Source organism: Pogona vitticeps, chromosome 6, assembly GCF_051106095.1.
Source record: "Pogona vitticeps strain Pit_001003342236 chromosome 6, PviZW2.1, whole genome shotgun sequence".
NCBI lineage: Eukaryota > Metazoa > Chordata > Lepidosauria > Squamata > Agamidae > Pogona > Pogona vitticeps.
In genome coordinates, this window is record NC_135788.1 from 106,794,603 (window position 1) to 106,816,777 (window position 22,175).

Here is a 22,175-nt window from a genome sequence, read left to right on the forward strand (position 1 = left end):
AGTCCAAGAACATCTGGAGGCCCAAGGTTGGGGACCACTGTTTTATACCATTTGTAGCTTTTGTATCAATCTCCACTTTTACAACATAGTATTTCCACTGCAAGGTATGAGTCATAATGTCCTTTAGCCTCTCCTACCCCATTCTGTCCCCTGACGCCCCAAGTCATGGTGACCCCCTGGCTGCATCTCCCACTCAGTACAGGGCTGCACAGCCCCAGTCTTGCTAGAGGCCAAGAGTGCTTCTCAGTGTTTTGGGGCCCTGCAGGACCCCCATCAGGGGCTAGGTGTTCCTCCCACAATCCTCTAGTGCACAGGTATTAGCATATGCTAATAGCTTATGCTAATTGTGGGCAGGTCACCTAGCTACTTTATGCTAATACCTGTGCAGTAGAGGATTGTGGGAGGAACACCTAGCCCCTGATGGGGGTCCTGCAGGGCACCCCAAAACACTGAGGAGCTCTCTTGGCCTCTGACACGACTGGGGCTGTGCAGCCCTGTACTGAGTGGGAGGTGCAGCCAGGGGGTCACCTTAAGTTTTGGGGTTAGGGGACACAATGGGGTAGGAGAGGCAAGGGGCATTTAAGCTCATGCCTTGTGAGAAAAATGCCATGTCATAAAAGTGGTTTTTTAGGGATAGGTTTGTTTATTGTTCAGTATGGTGGTGCTGTGGGCTAAACTGTAGAAGCCTGTGTTGCAGTGTCAGAAGACCAAGTTGTAAGATTGAATCCATGCAATGGAGTGAGCGCCCTTGTTGCTTGTCCCAGCTCCTGCCAACCTAACAGTTTAAAAGCATGCAAATCCAAGTAGATAAATAGGTACCACCTGGGTGGGAAGGTAACAGCACTGGCCATGTGACCACAGAAGATTGTCTTTGGACAGAACGCTGGCTCTATGGCTTGGAAACTGGGATGAGCACCGCCCCCTAAGAGTCAAACATGACTGGACAAAAATTGTCAAGGGGAACCTTTACCTTTACCTTTGTTCATTGTATTTTGGGTGTGCTGCTGATCCCTATGATTTTTCCCAAATGTGGGGAATTCATCTGCATAATTTTTGTTACTGGGGGATTGCATTTATGACTTCCCTGTTTTTTTATAATTTCTTTAGTTTTTGGCTCCTTGTATTTTCACTATTCTCTATTATTTAAATTTGCAACCATATCCCCTTTGGCAATGCTTTGTAAGATGGTTTTTTCCCAATTAGAACACATTAATTACATAAGCTCTACTTTTTTTATCCCCAAAAAGTGGGGGAGAAAGTTTATGTTGGTGTTTTTCTAGGAGACAGACTGTGGAAAGCCAGCAGCATACACTTTCTCCCCACGTTTTTGGGATAAAAAAGTAGGTCTTATGTAATTAATGTGTTCTAATTGGGGGGGGAACTGTCTTGTGGGGCAAGGACCCAAACATTGCCCATAGGAACAATTATTTTGGGAAGCATCAAAAAAGTCATTGTCTAGTGAATTCATTGTTTTGAGTGGCAATCGTCTTGTGAGGCACACAAGACACCGCTGTAATGAGGCACCGCTGTAATGAAAAGCATGTGTCTGAGAATTTATAATCTCAGAGGTTGACTTTTCAATGTTTGGTCCACTGCAAGAATGGGCTGGGTCTCTCTTAAAGACAACAATCTGGTGACATCTTCATTGGAGTGAACCAGCCTACCTCCTGAGTGGGCATATCGGTTCTATCAGGGGCTTTAAGGTTTTTTTTCCTTTTATGTGGGTAGGATTGTTCTGGTTTGGATCGGTTTTAGCATGTCTGATTTCTGGAACCAATCTAGTGCAAGCTTTCCAGTTTGATTTGCTAATATAATGAAATAGTTTAATGAGCAAGCAATTTTAGGATATTCTCAACAGAAGAGCAGAGGAAGTGAATTTTTAAAAAGACTGCAATGGACTATTGCTGATGCATTGCATCAGTTGTTGTCATTATTAATTTTTAAATTGTTTATTGCTTCATCTTAAAGGACCTGTCAAGAAACCGCCAGTGGTGTAAACCACGGTGGTGGCTTCAGCTACAGGTGGTTTTTCAGCCAGCTCTTTTAAGAAAAGGCAAAGATGGGTTGTAGGAGCAGTTTCTGTGTGAACCATTAGGCTTGATTAGATCACTCTACTGTAATCCACTGGACCATTCCAATGTGGCCCACACTAGCTTGCTCCCTGCCACTAATGTAGCTGCACCCATAGGGAAGTTTGGAGACCTATACTGTAGTTATCTTAAATACTTCGCATCAAACAGAATGGTTTCTGGCCCTTGAAACTTTTAATTCTTACATGCCACAGGATTCTGTGTTTTTCCTTATCTCCTTCCAGGAGATTGCCATGTTAGTCTTTTGCATCAATCTGGTAGTCCAGATAGGCGGGGTATAAATCAAATAAATAAATAAAAACAACTAAGGATTTTGTGACACCTTTGAGAATAACAATTTTTTTTGGCATGAATAGACAAAGCTGACTTCTTCAGATTTATGGAGCATAGTATTTAAACTTCTGGTAAATAGAGCAAGGCAGAATGCCAAAACTAGCACACAGCTGTTTCCCAAAACTGATCATCATTTTATAAGTTATAGCCTGTGATTAGCCCCATTTCATAGATTAGAAACTAAGGCTGAGAAACAATTGTTTGTCTCAATTCACATGCACTCAAGTAGAGCTGAGATATAAACCCAGGCAAACTTTCAATTCTCTATGCATGGTTTTGGAACTGGGCTTTCTCTAGAATTTTGTCTCAGATTTTTTTCTCTCTCCTTTCTTCCCTCCTGTCTGCACATTTCTTTTCTACAATTTCTAATGCCTTTCAGTTGTAGAAGGCGAGATTTTATCATTCCTGTGCTGAAAAACCAAGTCTTTTCTAGTCTTTGAAAGTGCACAGAGAGAATTCTTTTTTTGCTGACCAGCAGCTAGTTTCAAAACTGCAAGCAGATAATCCAGAAGCATATGTGTAAAATTCAAAGGTTTTTCCACAAGAAAATTAGCCTGAATAATCCTGTAACATGGAATTACAACTGGATGTAACTAGATCAAATATTTAAGAGATGCCGGGCAAATCCTGCAAATCCAGCCGTTAGCTGACATAGTCCAGCCTTTGGTGACTAATTGTTGTACCATCGTGTACATACAGAACATAGTTTTTTGCTGCAGAAGTCATAATTTAAAGATACTGAGAGAAAGAAATTATAGAGGCCAAAGCTGCGGTCCACTGATTTGGCAAAACAAGACCATCTCTTTGAGTGTTGCATTTATTTCTGATTATATGTATTGTATGATGTCTCCAATTTAGTCAGCTACAACCAGGGCTTCTATGACCTTTCCTATCTCAAGTTCATTTTTCCAATAAACACAAGCTTTCTTATTTTCTCAGAAAGAAGGGTGATTCCTTTACAAAATAAAAGTGTCCTCTGGTAATCATGCTGAGTGTCAAAGAACTGAATCTGCAAGTTAATGTTGCTCCAGTACTACCGTGTGCTTACTCTCCTGCAGTAACAACAGCAAACTAAAGTAAATACGCACTTGTCTATGCAGTGTGGGTTACAAACTAGATTACAGTAGGCTACTAAGATTCAAAACAAACTAATGGATAACGTATCTATTAATGGCTATTAGCCATGTTGCCAGCATTGGAACATTCATGTTTAGGGACAGTATCCCATTGAATATTATTTTCCAGGGAGTCACAACAGAAGTCAGGGTCTGCTGCCTTCGTATGTGGGTTTCCCAGAAGCATTTTGTTGCCTAGTGTTTAAGAAGAGCAGAATGGTGAATTCACAGGCTTTTGATCACACTGAGTGGGGTTTTTATGAGTCAACCTGGAGCAATCTGATTGTATGATTTATTTCGATCAGGTAGTTATTGAGGTTTGTTGTGTCACAATCAACGTTTCCACTTGCTAAGAATCCAGAAACCTGTAGTAGATATTGTACAACAACAATGTAACTGATAGTGTGTATGACTACCAAGACCTTGTATAGGGTGACAAAGTCATCACAAGGCAAAGAATATCCTTCAGGGCTCATTTCTGTAAATAATGGGGGAAGGAATCATATACTGGGAATCTGAATCTTCTGATAGGTATAACCAAAGCAAGTGGCAGGTAACCTACAAACAGATTCATATGAACTAGCAGCCCACTCTAGCAAGCACTAGCAAGCAACATAAAGCAGAACTGTGGGACTCCATTCTGACTCATGAAAGCTTTCAAACTGCAATAAAAGTTAAGCCTGTAACCAGGGATACAGTGGTTAATTCTGATGTATGAGCACTCACGATCAGAATCCCCATACTCATCTCCAAAGGGAAATTCTAAAAATCAGGCACTTATTTATTTATTTATTTATTTATTTTATATCCCGCCTATCTAGTCGTGGTGATCCATTTTAAAAATAACAACAATAAAACAGTGCAAGCAATTTTCACCCTACCAAGAGCAACTCTTTTGTAAAGCTAATGGTGTTAGCTGCATTCTCAAGACCAAGCTATCCCAAACATAGTTTGCATAACAACAAAGTATTTTGTTCCAGAAAGTATCTGCCCCATTCCTCTACAGAAAAAGGAATGCAGGGGAGGAGATGATGTCATAATTCCTGCTAATGTCCTATGCTTTTGTGCCTGCAAGCCCTGGTTGTGTTAAACCTCTATAACAAGCTGACTTCTATAACAAGTAGAAGTCATAAATTGTTTAAGATATTCAGATGATACAGTCTTACTGCCAGAAAGCAGCAGTGACTTGAAACAACTCTTAATGAAAGTGAAAGAAGAAAGTGTGAAAGCAGGATTGCAGTTGAACTTTAAGACAAAAATCAAGACTACAGATGAACTATACAATTTTAATGCCATCAATGAAGAAACTGAAATTGTCAAAGACTTTATACACCTTGGTTCAATCATCAGTTCAAAAGGAGACTGCAACAAAGAAATCAGGAGACTAAGATTTGGAAGGCAGCAATGAAGGAATTAGAAAATATCATCAAGTGTCACTGGAATCCAAGATCAAGATAATCCACTCTTATTGTTTTCTCAATCATTATGTTTGGGTGCGAACGCTGGACAGTAGAGAAAGCTGAAAAGGGACAAAAATTGTTTGAAATACAGTGCTTTGCATATATCATGGACCACTAGAAAATGAACAAAATTAGAACAAATCAAGCCTGAACTCTCTCTGGAGGCAAAAACGATGAAACCGAGACTGTCCTACTTTGGGCACATCATAAAAACACAGGATTCTCTGGAAAAAAACCATTATGATGGGAAAGGATGAATGCAGCAGGAAAAGAGGAAGACCAAATACGAGGTGGATTGACTCCCTAAAGGAATGCACAGGGCTGAGTTTGCAAGAGCAAAGCAAAGCTGTTGAGGACAGGACATTTTAGAGATCACTCATTCGTAGGGTCACCATAACTCAGGCAACCTGACAGCATGTAACAACAGCAATAACAAGCTGAAAGCAAAAAATTATATAAGGATATTACACATCAAAATCGCAAGGCTGTTTTCTTAAAATTCATGATAATGATTTAACCAGTATTGCATACCTCTGGATGCCTCAAGAATAATAATAGTTCATCTTTATTTTAAATACTACCAGAGAATCTATGAAATAATACTGTGTTTTGCACTTAAATTGTCAGAGGCCTCACACAATGGCTGCAGAGTTTTGGCAGATAGTGTTGAGAGAGACTAGCAGTTTCCATCTTGAATGCCAACCTCTGTACCAAGCAGAACACACTCTGTGGCAGCAACACAACTCATCACAAAAGCATGAAGCGTAAAATAACATAGCAGCCCATCTTGGAAAGCCCCCAAGAAAGTGATATTTCTACCAGCTATATTGAGGTTACAGAACTTCTAGTACTAAAAGATCTGTGACCTTAATACACACACACATACACACACATATGTATCTTGTGTACAATCTCTTGCTGAAATTGAAGCCAGTCCATGTGGCTGATCACAAGCTGTTGGCTCCTTTCTTCATTTCCTCCATCTGAGTTGTAGGCAAACTCTTGGCTCTAGTAATGCCACCCAGTTTCTCAGAATTCTTACTCCCCTCTCCAAAAAAATAAAAGTACAAATGAAATAAAGATCTTGTTGTTTTATTCATTTTAAAACAAACACATCTTCCTAGTAGTTCATGCTCTCAAAATGGCCGCTCTAGATCTTGAAATCAGATCTGTCCTTAAAATAGACTGTTCGTGAATTCTTGCCCCCAGAGGCTGAGCCAGGCGACGGGTGTGGGAGTCGGATATGGGGGATATTTATATACAGTACTTGGCTAGGGAGAAGACACAGAATGAAGGAAGCCAAAATCATATCCTCTTCTTTCTCCCTCAGATCCTCTCCATGGGGACAACATGGGGGCTACACACAGCTTTCTTCTCAATACCTCAGTGTATCCCTCAGAGATCTTGGCAGCCAGAAGTGGGTCAGAAGAGGCACTGCAAAGATCCAAACATTTGCCTGCTGGTGTCACTGGTGACACAGCCCAAGAAGGCTGTCCATCTGCATGATTATGCCCATCTTGCCAAGACATCGAATGCCATTCTTTAGTATGGAATCTTGGGAATCTTGAAAAGCTAAGCATTTGTTTGTTTAAAACTAGCATGTGCCTAGACTTTATGAACGTGGAAGGCAATTTTGTTAAAGAGGGGGTCAGCTTTTGCTAATGGCAGGCCTGTGGGTAAGACTTCATGTAATAAGGGGTTGAAAAATCTAAAGATGTCAGAAGCGGCTAGCTCTGTTCTCTCATTCCAGATGTCCCCATCTTTCTTCTGTAATTACAGCAACAGCAAAACAATATACGGTACATACACAAATAAGGAACCAAAGTTCTCCAGGTTCTAACGCATAAACTACCAAGATTCAGCATTATGTGTGGAAAGAAAATAACTGATGCTCATCTTAGAGACTGGTTTTCTTTGTTTCTGTTGCACTGAGTATAGGCTGTCCCGCTGCAGTAATCCGGGTGTCTTATGATAGAAACGTCAGATTCCTTTGATGACTGGAGAACACTTTGGGGGTCCCTGGATGAAGATCTGCTACTGAGAAACATTCCCCCCCCCCCGGTTTAGTAGAACGTTTGGCACCCGTTGCCCATATGTGTGCCATGTCGTTCTCTGGGAATAGACGAACTCCACTCCCCCCAATGACATTTTGGAAAAGTTCCAGAGGTGCAGCTGTGGCAGCTGTCAGGGCGTGGAGTGGTCAGGAATGTGCCAGGGCGGCACGTAAGAAATAAACGTTATGCCTGCTTGGGACACTGTATGGGGAAAGCAACTCTGCAAATTCACCCACTGCAGTATCCCCATAGCTGGGGGACGGTGAGATGCCTTAAGGCAGAACCAGCTGTTTAGAAGCAAAGGGTTAACTTGAACATGTGCGTTTCTGGAGTTCTTTCCCCCCACTCCCTTCCCCTCTGATGTTTGACGTTCCCTTGCCAGGAATTTTCCAGGCCTAAATCCATCTTCCACCAGCAACGGCCCCCTTTCCAGCTTTGGGTTCTTCTGGACCGGAGGCGGCAGCGGCAGCAGCATGAAGGAAAAAGCCGGAGAAAAAGAGAAAGGGGGAAAGGGTGAGTTACAGGGATGTGTGCAAATGGTGGAGGGGGGGGGAGAGAGAAAAATCAGTGTAAAATGGAGAATGACTATGGCAGGGGGATAGTGTAAGAACAGTGAAACTTAAGCAGAACTGAGGAAGAACTCAGAGGGAAAGAAAATTTGAAAAGAGTGAATGAATTGTAAAAAGGTTAGCACACAAAGTATGTGAAGAAGGCGCTTAGGAGGAAAATTAGTGTGGACTAATAGACTAATTTGGTGGATGCAAACCCATCCTTGGTTGTTAATGAACGGAGCAAGCCACCAGCTCTCAGTGTCATTGTTTTTCCCATCAGATTTTCAACCAACCTGCCTCAAAATGAGATTTCCCTCTTAATAGGGTGTGGATAGGATAACATTTAGTTGCACTTCAAGTACACCCTGAATACAATTTCTTGTTTGTGCAACTATAGTATGCATTATGTTATGGGGAAATTGACTTTTTAATTTTGGAAACTCTCAGAACAATAACAGACTAGAGGACAATGTATATTAGATGTTGAATATTGTTGAAATTAGACCATTGCTTGGAAGAAGAGTAATATTCAATAGAATTATTTAGCCATAGTTGACACTGTAAGTGACACAAACTGTGAAGTGATTTGTCTTAATGTGCCTTTCCTGAATAGTACACACTTCATTTGGGAAAAGTTCCAGACAAGTAGCAGCTTGAAATTTTTTTTTTCATGAAAAAAAAAGCAACAATCAAAGAAACACCAAAATCTTCTGCGGCTCTTTAAAGACTAACCGATTTATTTGCGGCATAAGCCACAATAAATCTGGCAGTCTTTAAGTCCTCGGGACAGCCTTTCTTGCACTCAGTTGGTGGTATTTCCTTTCCGAGCTCAGCTATGCTTACTCCTGAGTAAACACATAGAATGGAGGCAAGAGGATGAATTTTCATGACAAGGAAGGAAAGAAGTATTTGGAGGTGGACGAGGGAATGAGTGATGTGTAGAACAGAAAAAGGAGAAAATTAAATCTTTAAAATAGTCCACATAATTACCTTCTGGGTTGTTTGTATATTGATAGATGAAAAGAAAAGGAGAAGGCTACAGATCGTGAATAGACAGTTCATATATGAGTAGAGGAAACGTAGATTAGGTTGATCAGAGTTAGCTAGAGGGAGGTGCTATGAATTAGTGAGTGTGACAGGCACGGATGGAGAACTAGTAAGTGAGGGAATGAGAGAGACAGCAACAGAGGGGAGAACAGCACAGCTAAGTCCTCCCTGGCACCTGCCCCATTTCCCCCCCCCTCTACTTTCTCCCCTCCACCATCCGACTCAGGGCTGAGCTGCTACCAGCTGTTGCTTTGGGACCGAGAGCACGGAGAATTGGGGAGAGTCAGGATGGGGGCCCCTCCAGAGGGTAAGTTCCCGGTCCATCCTTTCAGGAAGCAGTATGGCTCCATGGTCATTTGCAATGGAAAAAGGAAATAGGGTGCCATTAAATATATATATATATTGGGGTCCTTAAGGCGTTGCCAGTTCAGGACGTGCGTTTGTATCTCTGTGAATGTTGTGGAGCGTTTCACCATGCTGAGGTAGGGCAGAGGGGAAAAAGGATAGACTTTATGGGAAGACGTATGTTCTGAGGTGAAATATGTATATTCCTCTCTTTTACATGATATGTAAAAAAGTAATTTTTTAAAGCTACCCAATAGTTGTTCCCATTTGTTCCAGAAAAACCACAAGGCCTATTTTGCAGGATCCTTTTGGGGGGGGGGGGGCTCAAAACATTGGTTGTGAGAGACGGAAAGACTGAAGCGATATCTATCGCTTTGGGCTGCATGCAGATATGAAAAGTGGCAGGGTTTTGTGGCTCTGTAATATTTACTGGATTTCATTTATTATTATTTTTTTTCTCCTTGGCTTTCTTCCATGGAACCCGAGAAGATCATTATATTTCTTCTTTTTATTTCTTTTATTCTCACAAATAACGCTGTCTGGTAGATGACGTTAACAGAGACAGTGCAGTGTGAATGTATGGGGTGTAGAGCAGTCTGCTGAGTTTATGGGGACGTGGCTGATAATGGGGTCGCTGCGTCTGCTCTTGCCGATGCCTTAAACTTCATGGACCATAGATGGCAGTGGTGCAAAGCAGTGCCTGTATTATGGGGGAACTAGAGTGGATCTGGCCCCCTTATTGCCGGGACAACTAGGAGAGCTGTGTTGTTCTATTTGAAGACACTCTTGGTTTAATAAAAATATTCAGTTTTCGTTTGGGAAATATATTGATTTTGGAGGGTCTGGATGGATATTTCTGTGGGGATGGTCAGTGACTGTTCTTGGGTTTTGGACTCTGGCTGCTGTCCAGAAGACCACCAATAAGGAAAATGATGCAGGGATGTGGGGCAGATGATTGCTGCTGAGGTCTCTGGCCTGTCATTAATTGTGACTAATTTCAGCTGGATTGGAACAGAGACACATTGAAGGTATTGTTGCGAGGCCAGGCAAAGCTATTCTTTCAGACTGCAGCTCCCGGCATCCTGCAGCCAGCAAGATCATGGGGGTTGTAGTCCAAAACAGTAACGTTTCCAAGTTCCGGCACCAGCTACCCTCAATTTTTCACAATTTTGTGGTCATTGATTTTGGGAAACTGAATCCTATTGGCCAGGCAACTCCTAGAAAACTGTCTCCTCCACCCAGCTGTACAAAGGAAAAGAGACAGCCACAACCTGGCAATTTTGTCTCCCCACCCTTTTCATCCCCCCCCCCCTTCCACTTCTTTTCTTTCTTGGATGGAAACTTAAGGCAGCAAAGCCAGGTTAGGAGAAGCAGAGGGGGAGCCTGTTTCCTTACAGTACATCCCAGGCCATCCCTCTCAGTCTCACTTCTGCCAACTTTTGCTGGACCAACCTTCTATTCTCTTGGTTTTTTTCTCCCCTCAAGTTTTTTGGCTTTCGGGAAAAAAGTCATCTGAAGCCAAAACGAAATTAAATTGCAGAGCTGGATCCCAGTGACAGGGAGGAGGAGAGGACTTTAACGTGGTGGTTGAAGCCATAAGGAAAGGAGAATGGAAGAGCTGTAGTCTTGCTGCCCCTGCCCCCTACCCATAAAGGGGCTTAGGAAGAAGAGTTGGTTTGGCAGAATAAAACTTTTGACGATAAAGAATCCTTTCGTGCCTTTCTTTTTAAGATGAAGAATATCTAATAGGTGCTGAAATGGAAATATTCTGTTTCGCCCCCCAACTTGTGGCAGGATTCTTGTTCTTTAAACAGTGGTGTGCCAGGCAGTGGTTCAACAGGTGTTGACTTTCTCGGTATGGAGATGTCTTGACGGAGAATGCACTTGGTGATAGCGTCAAGTTATTCAAGGTGGTTAAAAATGAAAGGGATTGGGAACAGCTCCCAAAAGATTTCTCTCTCCCTCATTCTCTCTCTCTCTCTCTCTCTCTCTCTCTCTCAAAAAAAGAATGATCAATTAGATGAGAAATGAGGTTGTAAGCAAGAAAATATAAAACCACTTACAGAGAAAAACAGAACAAGGCAAAAACTGTTTTGCTTATACACTGATAGGATTTGGGCTGGCAGTCCAAAAAGGAATCTTGAGATCATGAAAATGCTAATCTGTAATACGCAGTGGCCATGAAAAAACAAGGTACATTTCATTTCAAATTAGAGATCATTAGGAGAAGAACTGAAGGAAAAATACATGGTGTTAGTTATGCAGATCTATGGCATAGCCATTCTTGGGATGTTGTGTATTATTCTGGTCTCAAAAAATATAACAGAAGCTGGAGGAAATGGGGGGGGGGAGTCAAACAAAACAAACAAGGGGCTGTAACACCTCAAACTCCTGTGAAGAAAGATTGTAACATGGTAGGAAAAAAAAAACAAGGAAAAAAGGGTGTTAAAGAAGTCTGTGAAATCATTAATGGGATGCAGAAAGGGCCCACTGTGGAATTTGCAAATGCATAAGATATAGCCAGCTTGAGACAGATAGGTTAACAACCTGTGGAAGAACGGCCATTGTTGCTGGTCATAGGGTGGGCATCTCTCATGGACCTGCTCTGCACAGAACAGAATGGCGTGCAGGATGGATTTTGCACTGTGTAAAAGCAGTTTGAAGTGTGAGGAGACCAGCAAACTATAAATATATGTATGTTTTCAACTTTGGAAGATGACATGGAACTCTGTACATGGTAAATGCCTGCTCCACTGAGGAATGAGAAACATATCTCCCCTCCTTCAGATATTGCCAGGTTATAACAGCAACCACCCCTTATTACGAACAGTGGTGGCTTAGGGCTGATGGGAGTTGTGATCCATTTGAGAAGTTACTCATTCTTTGCACTGCTGTTTATCCCATACGGGATGTAGGTCTGCATAAGTGCTGAAGGCTGGTCTGTGCCAGCTAGAGTGCCTAGCCTTTGTTAATCAGAATTCGGAGAATTTGGACTTCAGCTCCCAGAATCCCCCACCTCTATGCCCACTGGCCATCCTGACTGAGAATTTCTGGGAACTGTGGAGTTGTAGGATTGTGTTTTACGGTTTTAAAGACTCTGTTTTCTGATTGGAGTTGAGAAATGTTATTCCTAATTTTATTTTTGAAATACTGTATTCCTATACCACCCTTTTCTACATTTTGTTTTGGTATAGTGGTAAGTGGGGCTTTGCAGAAATTAAAGAAAGAATTAACTGTTTTGAACAACATACTTCTGACAATTCCTGAGAGCAACTTTTCAGTATTTTCAAAAGTGTATATATGGTAGTTTTTTTACACATTGTTATTGTTGAGAATTTAAGTCCAAAAGAGCCTGCGAGAGGCGCAATGACATTCCGTACTGTGTCAGATATGCCCTTGGGCACTATGATGCTTTACATCTTTAGATGCACTTTGGGGACATTAAATAGAGCAATATTCATTGCTGTGTGAAACAGAGTCAGAATTGGTCCTTAGGCTGATAGTAGAACACGGAGACAGGTCCCTTGTTTTCCCAGGTTTAGCAAAACAACTGTTCCTTGGTCTCCCAAATGCAAAGAAATACTAATTTCGTGTTGTGTGCCATCAGATTACAGTATATCAGACTTAGAGCAACCCTAATATCTATGGGTGAATTCAATTCAGACAATTCTCATATCTACTATTGTGAGCAAGAATCCCGTAGAAGAAATGGAGTAGCCCTCATAGTCAACAAAAGAGTGGGAAAAGCTGTACTGGGATACAATCTCAAAAATGATAGAATGATTTCAATATGAATCCAAGGCAGACCTTTCAGCATCACAGTAATCCAAGTTTATGCACCAACCACCAATGCTGAAGAGACTGAAATTGACCAATTCTATGAAGACTTACAACACCTTCTAGAACTGACAACAAAGAAAGATGTTCTTCTCATTATAGAGGATTGGAATGCTAAAGTAGAGGGTCAAGAGATAAAAGGAACAACAGGTACGTTTGGCCTTGGCGTTCAAAATGAAGGAGGGCAAAGGCTAATAGAGTTTTGTCAAGAGAACAAGCGAGTCATAACAAACACTCTTTTCCAACAACACAAGTGGCGACTCTACACATGGACATCACTAGATGGGCAATACTGAACTCAGATTGATTATGTTCCCTGCAGCCAAAGATGGAGAAGCTCTATACACTCAGCAAAAAAAGACCTCGAGCTGGTTGTGGCTCTGATCATCAGCTTCTTATAGCAAAACTCAAGCTTAAACTGAAGAAAGTAGGAAAAACTACTGGGCTAGTCAGATATAATCTAAACCAAATCCCTTATGAATACACAGTGGAAGTGAAGAACAGATTTAAGGAACTCGATTTGGTGGACAGAGTGCCTGAAGAACTATGGATGGAGGCTCGTAACATTGTACAGGAGGCAGCAACAAAAGCCATCCCAAAGAAAAGGAAATGCAAGAAAGCAAAGTGGCTGTCTAATGAGGCCTTACAAATAGCAGGGAAGAGAAGGGAAACAAAATGCAAGGGAGATAGAGAAAGTTACAGAAAATTGAATGCAGACTTCCAAAGAATAGCAAGGAGAGACAAGAGGGCCTTCTTAAACAAACAGTGCAAAGAAATAGAGGAAAATAATCAAAAGAGAAAAACCAGAGGTCTATTCAAGAAAACTGGAGATATGAAAGGAACCTTTTGTGCAAAGATGGACTTGATAAAGGACAAAATGACGGGGACCTCACAGAAGCAGAAGACATCAAAAAGAGGTGGCAAGAATACACAGATGAATTATACCAGAAAGATCTGGATGTCCCAGACAACCCAGATAGTGTGGTTGCTGACCTGGAGCAGACATCCTGGAGAGTGAAATCAAGTGGGCCTTAGAAAGCATGCCTAACAAGGAGGCCAGTGGAGGTGATGGCATTCCAGTTGAACTATTTAAAATCTTGAAAGATGATGCTGTTAAGGTGCTACATTCAATATGCCAGCAAGTTTGGAAAACCCAGCAGTGGCCAGAGGATTGGAAAAGATAAGTGTACATCCCAATCCCAAAGAAGAGCAGTGCCAAAGAATGCTCCAACTACCGTACAATTGCACTCATTTCACACGCTAGCAAGGTTATGCTCAAAATCCTCCAAGGTAGGCTTCAGCAGTATGTGGACCGAGAACTCCCAGAAGTACAGGCTGGATTCCAAAGGGGCAGAGGAACTAGAGACCAAATTGCTAACATGCGCTGGATTATGGAGAAAGCCAGAGAGTTCCAGAAAAAACATCTACTTCTGCAAAAGCCTTTGACTGTGTGGACCACAGCAAACTATGGCAAGTCCTCAAAGAAATGGGAGTGCCTGACCACCTTATCTATCTCCTGAGAAACCTATACATGGGACAGGAAGCAACAGTTAGAACTGGATATGGAACAAATGATTGGTTCAAAATTAGGAAAGGAGTACGGCAAGGCTGTATATTGTCTCCTTGCTTATTTAACTTATATGCAGAATACATCATGCGAAAGGCAGGATTGGATGAATCCCAAACCGGAATTAAGATTGCGGGAAGAAATATCAACAACCTCTGATATGCAGATGATACCACTCTGATGGCAGAAAATGAGGATGAATTAAAGAACCTCTTAATGAGGGCAAAAAAGGAGAGCGCAAAAATGGTCTGAAGCTCAACATCAAAAAAACTAAGATCATGGCCACTGGTCCCATCACCTCCTGGCAAATAGAAGGGGAAGATATGGAGACAGTGATTTTACTTTCTTGGGCTCCATGATCACTGCAGACGGTGACAGCAGCCACGAAATTAAAAGACACCTGCTTCTTGGGAGGAAAGTGTTGAGAAACCTAGACAGCATCTTAAAAAGCAGAGACATCACCTTGCCGACAAAGGTCCGCATAGTCAAAGCTATGGTTTTTCCTGTAGTGATGTATGGAAGTGAGAGCTGGACCATAAAGAAAGCAGACCGCCGAAGAACTTGTGTTTTTCAATTAGTGTTGCAACTCTCTAGGTTGTTTACAATAAACTGTGGGCAGTTCCCATCTTCATAGAATCCAGAGATTCAAGTAAACTGTGGATTTGTTCCTCTCCAGCTTCCCTCCAAATACACACCACCTTGGACAATGTGGCTGCCTTGCTTGCCTTTTCCTCTGCAATCTGCTATTTATTCTCCTCCAGCCTGCGGTCCCAGCTAACTGCAAACACATGTCCCCCCATCTGCAGCTTGCCTTCCCCCATCCCACACAATCCTCCAGCCTTCAAATGGCTTTTCCACCCGCTTAAAGACAAAAGTGCTGTCAGTGGCTCAGCCCTCTCCAGCCTCCCCCCCCCCTTTCTCTTTAATGCAATGCAGTCCAAGATCCTTTGGCAGGCTGGTTGGAAGCTAAAGGGGGGGGTGAGCAGGGAGCAGGGGAATGAGAGGGAGGGACAAACAGCAGGCAGCCGGCTGTAGCCAGGAGAACACAACCTACCAGTTTTATTTGGAGCTACGAGGAAATGGGGAATTCTGGCACCAAGTAGCTTTTCCTAACCGGAAGTCCTCCTGACGTAGTGGGCTGTAGCTCCCATAATCCTCAGTGAGAAGGTCCACTGGGATGATGGATGTTGTAGTCGAACACCTAAGGGGGAAACCTGGTGAGGGAGAGCCTAATTTTGTAGTCCTAAGGGCCTGTCCACACTGTGAAATTTGGTATGATTTGGCCAGTGCTTAAAAGGTCCTGATCTTCAGTGCAATCTGTTTTAACTCTTGGTACCTGTCTGTGAATGCAAAACAAAGAGCTATTTTGCCTCTCAGTGAATAGTCCCAAAAAGATGGCATGTTCCAGCTCTGTTCCAGAAGGATAGTGGTCAGCTCTTAAAGGGGAATGATGGATCATTTGAAGTAGAAACACAAGCGGGCAATGTCTTTTTTTCCCCATGCCAAACAGTGCTGTTAGGGAACCATATACCATATCTATATGTAATGTGGGCAGGGTATCTATTAACTGAGATTGGTTTATGCTTTAAATGAACTGCAGGGATTTTAAAAATAGGTTATTCTGTTATGTACCCTACTCAGCTGCTAGGATGGGGAAAAATTGCTTTTTGATGTTCCAGACTCGCCTTTGTAACTGTAGGCTTCACAAATGCTTTAGACTTCCATCTCCCGTTATCTTTGTCATTGGTCATTTTGAAAGAGGTTAGTGAGAAATTGTAGTCCACAACACTTGGATGACACCAGGATGTGGAAAGCTGTTCTGAGGTGTGGGACCCGATTCAGGGAGTACAAGTTATAGAAAAGGTAATTACAACTACTGTAAATATAGGAAGAATATCAAGGTGATGCAAACTGCTTGGAGAAAAATAATCTGCTTCCAGAAATGGAGGAATTTTCTTAGTGTTCAAAAGCTTTTGAACAGAGGCTGGACGTTCAGCTACCAGAGATACTGTACTAATGAATTTCCTACACTGGCAAGTGGTTGGACTGGATGAGGTTTCTATCTAGTGATTGTAAAATCCAATATTTGCAGGGACTAATGTGAGTTAATTGAAAAAAAATTGTTAAAGCCACATTGTTTTTGTACACAGTCTGAATGTATGATACCTTTAATAGACCACTAAAAAAATAAAATAATAAATAAATAAATTCGCAAACATAAGCTAGTTTCTGGCCCCATGGTCATATTTGACCAACTGAGCATTACAGAGCTAGAGTTGATGCAGAGGAAACATACAATAAATAATCACATGCCATCAAGTAAATTCCAAAATCCATGGCCAGATGTCCAAGCTTGGTATCCTTGTGTAAAGCAGGGCCCAAAACAGAGGCTGCAGACTAGCTCAGAGGTGGTTGGGTTCATACTTGGTAGTGTGGATTAGATTATCTCTAATCTAATTTGTTAGACAAAAGATTGCCAGTCATTCGGTACCCTTCCCCATGGCCCTGTATCAAAACGGATGGTTCCTTTATGGCTAAGAATAGTGGGGTACAAGAGATAAAACACCATATTTGTAATAGTTGAACCCGGATGGATGGATGAATCTGACGGTTTTAGGTTTCTCCCACACTGGTTTTTCTCTTACATCTTAAATATTTCCATTATGATTATGAAGAAATTTATGAATTTGGTAAATTCTTTAAAAAGATAAAAGGAAATCAAATTCCCACCCATCCCAAAGTCTTGCATCATAGCTATGCATCATCTGTTTCTTAATGTCTCTATCACCAAGTTGCTAATTCACTATCTGATATGTGCTAATTCAAGAAGGGGTACAAATAGGAGAGATGCTCCAGTCTCTAATTTCATGGGCAGATTTTCTCAAATATAAGGCACTGAAATTTCTTGGTTGATTGAAAGTATGGGCTAATAATTTTTTGGTCCAGTAGACCCCCTCCCCCAACATTGTACAACAGGGATCATAATATTAAAATAGAATGGAGGCAAAATATTATTTGCAAACAGACTGAAAATTCTTTTAAAAGCCAAAGGCCTGACGAAACTATGCAGTTGTGACTGCCTCTCAGATTTTAGCAAGACTGACATCCTTTTTAGGGAGGCAGAGAAGTTTCACAGTTAGAGTGTTGTTAATGGAAAATGTAAGCACACAGTCTTGTGTGCTTACCAGCCTAATGTCTTGCAGTGGTGGGACAATGAACAGGACTGCCACTGTTCATAGATTTCACATTCTGTTTGTGTTACAAAAACTAGTAATACAATTCTACATCTGCCTAGAAGTAAATCTCAATGAGTTGAGCTGTGTATACTGTACTGTAGTTTCAGATAAATGGGCAAAGGCTTGTAGTATGAAGACTTGGAGATTGTGACTAGTTGTTTGTTTGTTTTGACTCATTTATAGGCTGCCTCTTTCCCAAGGCAACTCACAGCATTTAAAAAGTGAAAAACATAATAAATTATACTTGAAAACAATTAAAGTATGATAGTAATTAAAATACATTGAATGATTTAAAGGATTTAAATATTTTAAAGAACTTGCTCAGCTACAAACCAGCATTCAGGGACTCAGTTATGGTTATTAAAAGCCTGCCTGAAGAGGTGGGTCTTCAACTGTGGATGGAAGGATAAAAGGGAAGAAGGATCAACCTAACCTCTCAAGGGACAACATTCCAAAAACCTGGGAGTGTCCACAGAGGAAGCTCTCTCTTGTGTCCCCTTACAAATGTCTTCGATATTGAGAAAGCCCAACTGCATTGTTTGTTTAATTCAAAGCTTTAGGCAGCTTTCCTTGCTAGGTTGGATTGCCACACTTCCTGGAGGAGTTTCAAAGGAATGAATGGAAAATAAATCAGTAATTTCCTCCTAACCAATGTGAACTTCTGTGACCTTTTCACCAAGCAGCAGATACCGGTATATCTGTTTTTCAGTACAGTACTGATGAATTCTCAGCATTGTGTAAGCTTGGGGCGGGGGGGGGGGGGAGGCTGCTATTTTTCAGCCCAGAAAACTTTTCTTAAAACGAACCCTGCTGGATCAGAATGGACTACATAGTCCAGCATAGAGCTTTGGGAATTGCTTTGTTTAGTCAGGAAGTTGCTGCTGCCTCCCACAACATATGCTGCCTAAAACTGCCTAATATTCGAATTATTTCTAAAACTGTATACCTGCTAAAAACCCTCAAGCTGGACCTGATTATAATAAGCACCATACTTGAATAGCAACTCTTATATTATCTCTTGCTCCAGAGGTTGACAAACTGTGGCCTTCCATATGTTTTGATAGACTACAACTCCCATCACCCCTGGCCATTGGTTATGCTGGCTAGGGCTAATGGGGGCTGGAATTTACGACCATCCAGAGGATTACCACTAGCCTGGCTCTTGTTTATTGGCTACTATGAGCACAGCCATCATAACTAAATGGAATTTTCCCTTTTAAGATGACTAAAACTTGGAAGGGGTGATGTTGCTCTTGGAAAACCTGTCCTGAGTCACAGAAAATAGTGGGTGGGCCGGTAGGCCGGGTGGAATCTGAACCAATACTGTATCACTGTGGAGAGATATAATGTCATTAGCTCTCATTCTCTCATCCCATTATCTTTCTTTCGCAATTATCTCTGAAATGATTTTTCTCACCTGGAAGCTGAACATGGTAGCTCTTAACGTAGGAAGCAAGTGTTCTTTCCCTCAGCTATGTTATTTCCCCAAATGTTCCCATTCTAAATACAAAAATGTTGCTGTTTTTAAAACAAGCTATCATTTGTCGAACAAGATTTTTGGCCAAATATTTTAAAACCTGCTTTGTTTGATGTGAAATTCTTGGGTGGGCCATGGTGGGTGCATCATAATTAAAAACAAACAAACAAAAAACCAAATGGTTTTTTGGGGACACCGATGTACAAAAACAAAAATGGCAGAGTTTTGCCCATAGGATGAAAAGATACAAATTTAGAAACAGTGGACGGAAACCTATTGTTTAGTTACATGGGCAGAAGTGCAATGATATGCAGTGGTGCCTCGCTTAACGAGTGCACCGTTTAACGACGAATCCGCATAGCGATGTCGCAATTGCGATCGCAAAAGCGATTGCATTGCGATGTTTAAATAGGGAAAAACTCACATTGTGATGATCGTTAAGCGTTTCGCTTACCGATCTTCACATTGCGATGTTTACAGAACAGCTGGTTGGCGGTTCCAAAATGGCCGCCACAAGTGTTTTCGCAAATGTTAAGACTATTGAGCTAATGGTCTAGCTTAAAATGTAAGGCAGGTTTACAACCAAGTCTGTTTACTTGGAGGCGCTTCCTGGTGGGTATTAAACCTGGGACCTGCTCCATGCCCTGCAAGTGCTCTACCACAGGACCATCACCTCTCTCTAAAATTACATATCCCCTCAATTCCCAACATCTCCAGTTAAAAGGATCATACTAAAATCAGTGGGATTCATCACCTGAGGTGGGGGACAGATCTCCTTCATGGCTGTGTTGGAAAGAACTGCATCTACCCCTACTCCAATAGTTCTATTGTGGGTTTTGCTCTTGTTGACATTTGATCATGACAAGGAGAGTGAAATTGGGAACAGGTGTTGTGTCTTAACTTGATGCTTTGGCGAGTACAGACCAGCCTCTGATACCTGTTTCCCCAACAGGTGACACCATGTCCGTGATATATAGTGAGGTCGCTGCTGATGAACCAACTACAAACAGCTTTTGGATGGTGAGTAAATAATAGCAAAAATGATATAAGGGTTGGAAGATATATGATCTTATGAGAATTCTGCTAAAATGTTTCTGGCGCAGTTGGGAAGATATTTGAATTTAACTATTTTAAACATTGTTCCAGTGGTATAAACCAAATTGGTTCCAATTGTAAACCAAAACAATACGGTATCATTAGAAATTGACATTCCTCCAAATTTTGCGATTGAGTTTTAACATTTAAAACTGCATTAAAAACATCTGTGTTTGGGGAAAGTGCAAGGAAAATGTATATATGATTGAAGATGAATGTCCCAAAATGCGTTCTATTAACAGAATTGCTGTTGCCAAAATGCATTTTTTTAAAAGTAGAAACTGTATGTAAAAAGGCAGATATTAGGCAAAGTGCACACAAAAAAGCACATATGAGTTTCCTTGTGAGCAATGAAGTTCTGAATTTACAGCAGTGAACCATGGAAATACTTGGGGTGGACCAAGATAAAGATTGGAAAAATGAGAAACTGAAATAACACAGGCAGATCCATCCCTCCAAACTTTTTGGGAGAAGTCAGTAGAGTCAAAATGGTGTGACATTTGTCGGATGGCAGGGAAGAAGCGAGACAGAAATGGGGAGGTACTGACAATTTCATTCTGGATTATCACAAAAGAAATGTAGATGAAAGGCGATCGAGTAAGGGTGCTTGGAAAGCAAGTTTTCCAAGTTCTCTCATTGAGGTGTCCTGATTTCAGTATTGCATGCTTTATTTGTTGTTGTTTATCTAGAATCCCTTTGGCTTCTTAGGGTCTTTCAAATGTACTAAACAAGAGTTATTTGTATACTCTTTGTAAAGACAGTGTGATGAACTGCATGTTAATGTTCTAGATATGATGATATCTTACTTGAGAAAGTAAGCAATGTTTTGATGGATCAGATCAAGGCCCATCTAGTTCAGCATTCTTTGCAAAAGTCTTAGCAATTAGCAGGAGACGGCCAGATCAGAAATCGGCAGCATATGGCCCTCCGGCCCACATGGGTCCCCTGCCCAATTTCATAGCCACCTCGATGTGCCTGCATTCAAAGTACTGGTTCTCACCTGTGAAGTCCTAAACGGCTTGGATAGCTTTGTATACTGTAGGCCACTTCTTCAGGCACATCTGATTAAATGGTTTGCAGTCTGCAAAAGCAAGTAACCAGCAAAAGTTTAAGGTCCAATACGGCTTTGTCATTTTTGCTGTGATAGATTACTCTCTTGGGTGTGGCTGCAGTGAATGACCCCTTCGGAGATGTTTTTAAGGGGAATTTGCTCTGTTCTGTACTCCACTTAATCTGTTTCCTGATCCTTCTTCTGCTCCACTTTCCTGTAGCCCAATCATTACCAGAGCACAGTCAAGCGGCTGGATGATGGTTATCGTGTCTGTGATCAGATTGTCACCTGTTTCCAGGAACGTGCAAAAATTGAACGCAACTATGCCTTGATGATGGAGGAGTGGACTCGCAAGTGGCGGCCCCTTGTTGATGGAAGTGAGTTGTTTCCAGGTCCTTCTTCCGGCTGTGCGAAAAAGACCTAATTTGTGCAGTCGCTTTTGCTTCCCAAATTCAGGTTTTCAGAAGAATCCTCAGGGGAGGGGAGGAGCAAATCTGGTGTGATGATTCAAGGGCCTGACTGGAAGGTAACAGACTTGGGTTCTAATCCTCAGTAAGCAACTAAATTCCCTATGTGACCTTGGGCCAGTTCCTCTTCCTCTCAGCATAGCGTGCTTCACTATGAGGATAAATGTGAAGCTAAATGCTGAAGAAAGAGCTAAATATACCACCTTGAGCTTATTAGAAGAGTTGCTATAACCAATGAATAATTATTTAAAACTAATGGAAAATGGAGATGTTTTGAAGTACAATAATATTTTTGCTGTTGTTTTCTTGCATAAAACTCCCGCTAAGCTCTAAAGCCTAGGAGAATTTGCTGTCCCTCTTTGTTCCCAGAATATACACTGGCAGAAATGTTCACCAATTCTATGTCTTGTCCCTTTAGCTTTCTGTTCATGTTTCAGTATGCTGAGTCAT

The 22,175-nt window shown here is 41.5% G+C and overlaps 1 protein-coding gene across 2 annotated transcripts in view; it reads left to right on the forward strand.

The window, feature by feature from the left end:
• Positions 1-6,727: 6,727 nt before the first annotated feature.
• The window catches only part of LOC110078592 (protein kinase C and casein kinase II substrate protein 3), a 38,319-nt gene continuing 22,871 nt past the window's right edge, over positions 6,728-22,175 (forward strand). The window contains exons 1-4 of one of the 2 annotated variants that reach the window (XM_073004548.2): positions 6,728-7,314; positions 7,435-7,565; positions 20,065-20,132; positions 21,479-21,635. In XM_073004548.2, coding sequence (XP_072860649.2) covers positions 7,238-7,314; positions 7,435-7,565; positions 20,065-20,132; positions 21,479-21,635 — 433 coding nt within the window. In that variant the 5' untranslated portion in view covers positions 6,728-7,237. Of the gene's footprint in view, positions 7,315-7,434; positions 7,566-8,750; positions 8,958-20,064; positions 20,133-21,478; positions 21,636-22,175 lie in introns of those variants that run through there. The other variant, XM_020792916.3, reaches the window with a different exon arrangement.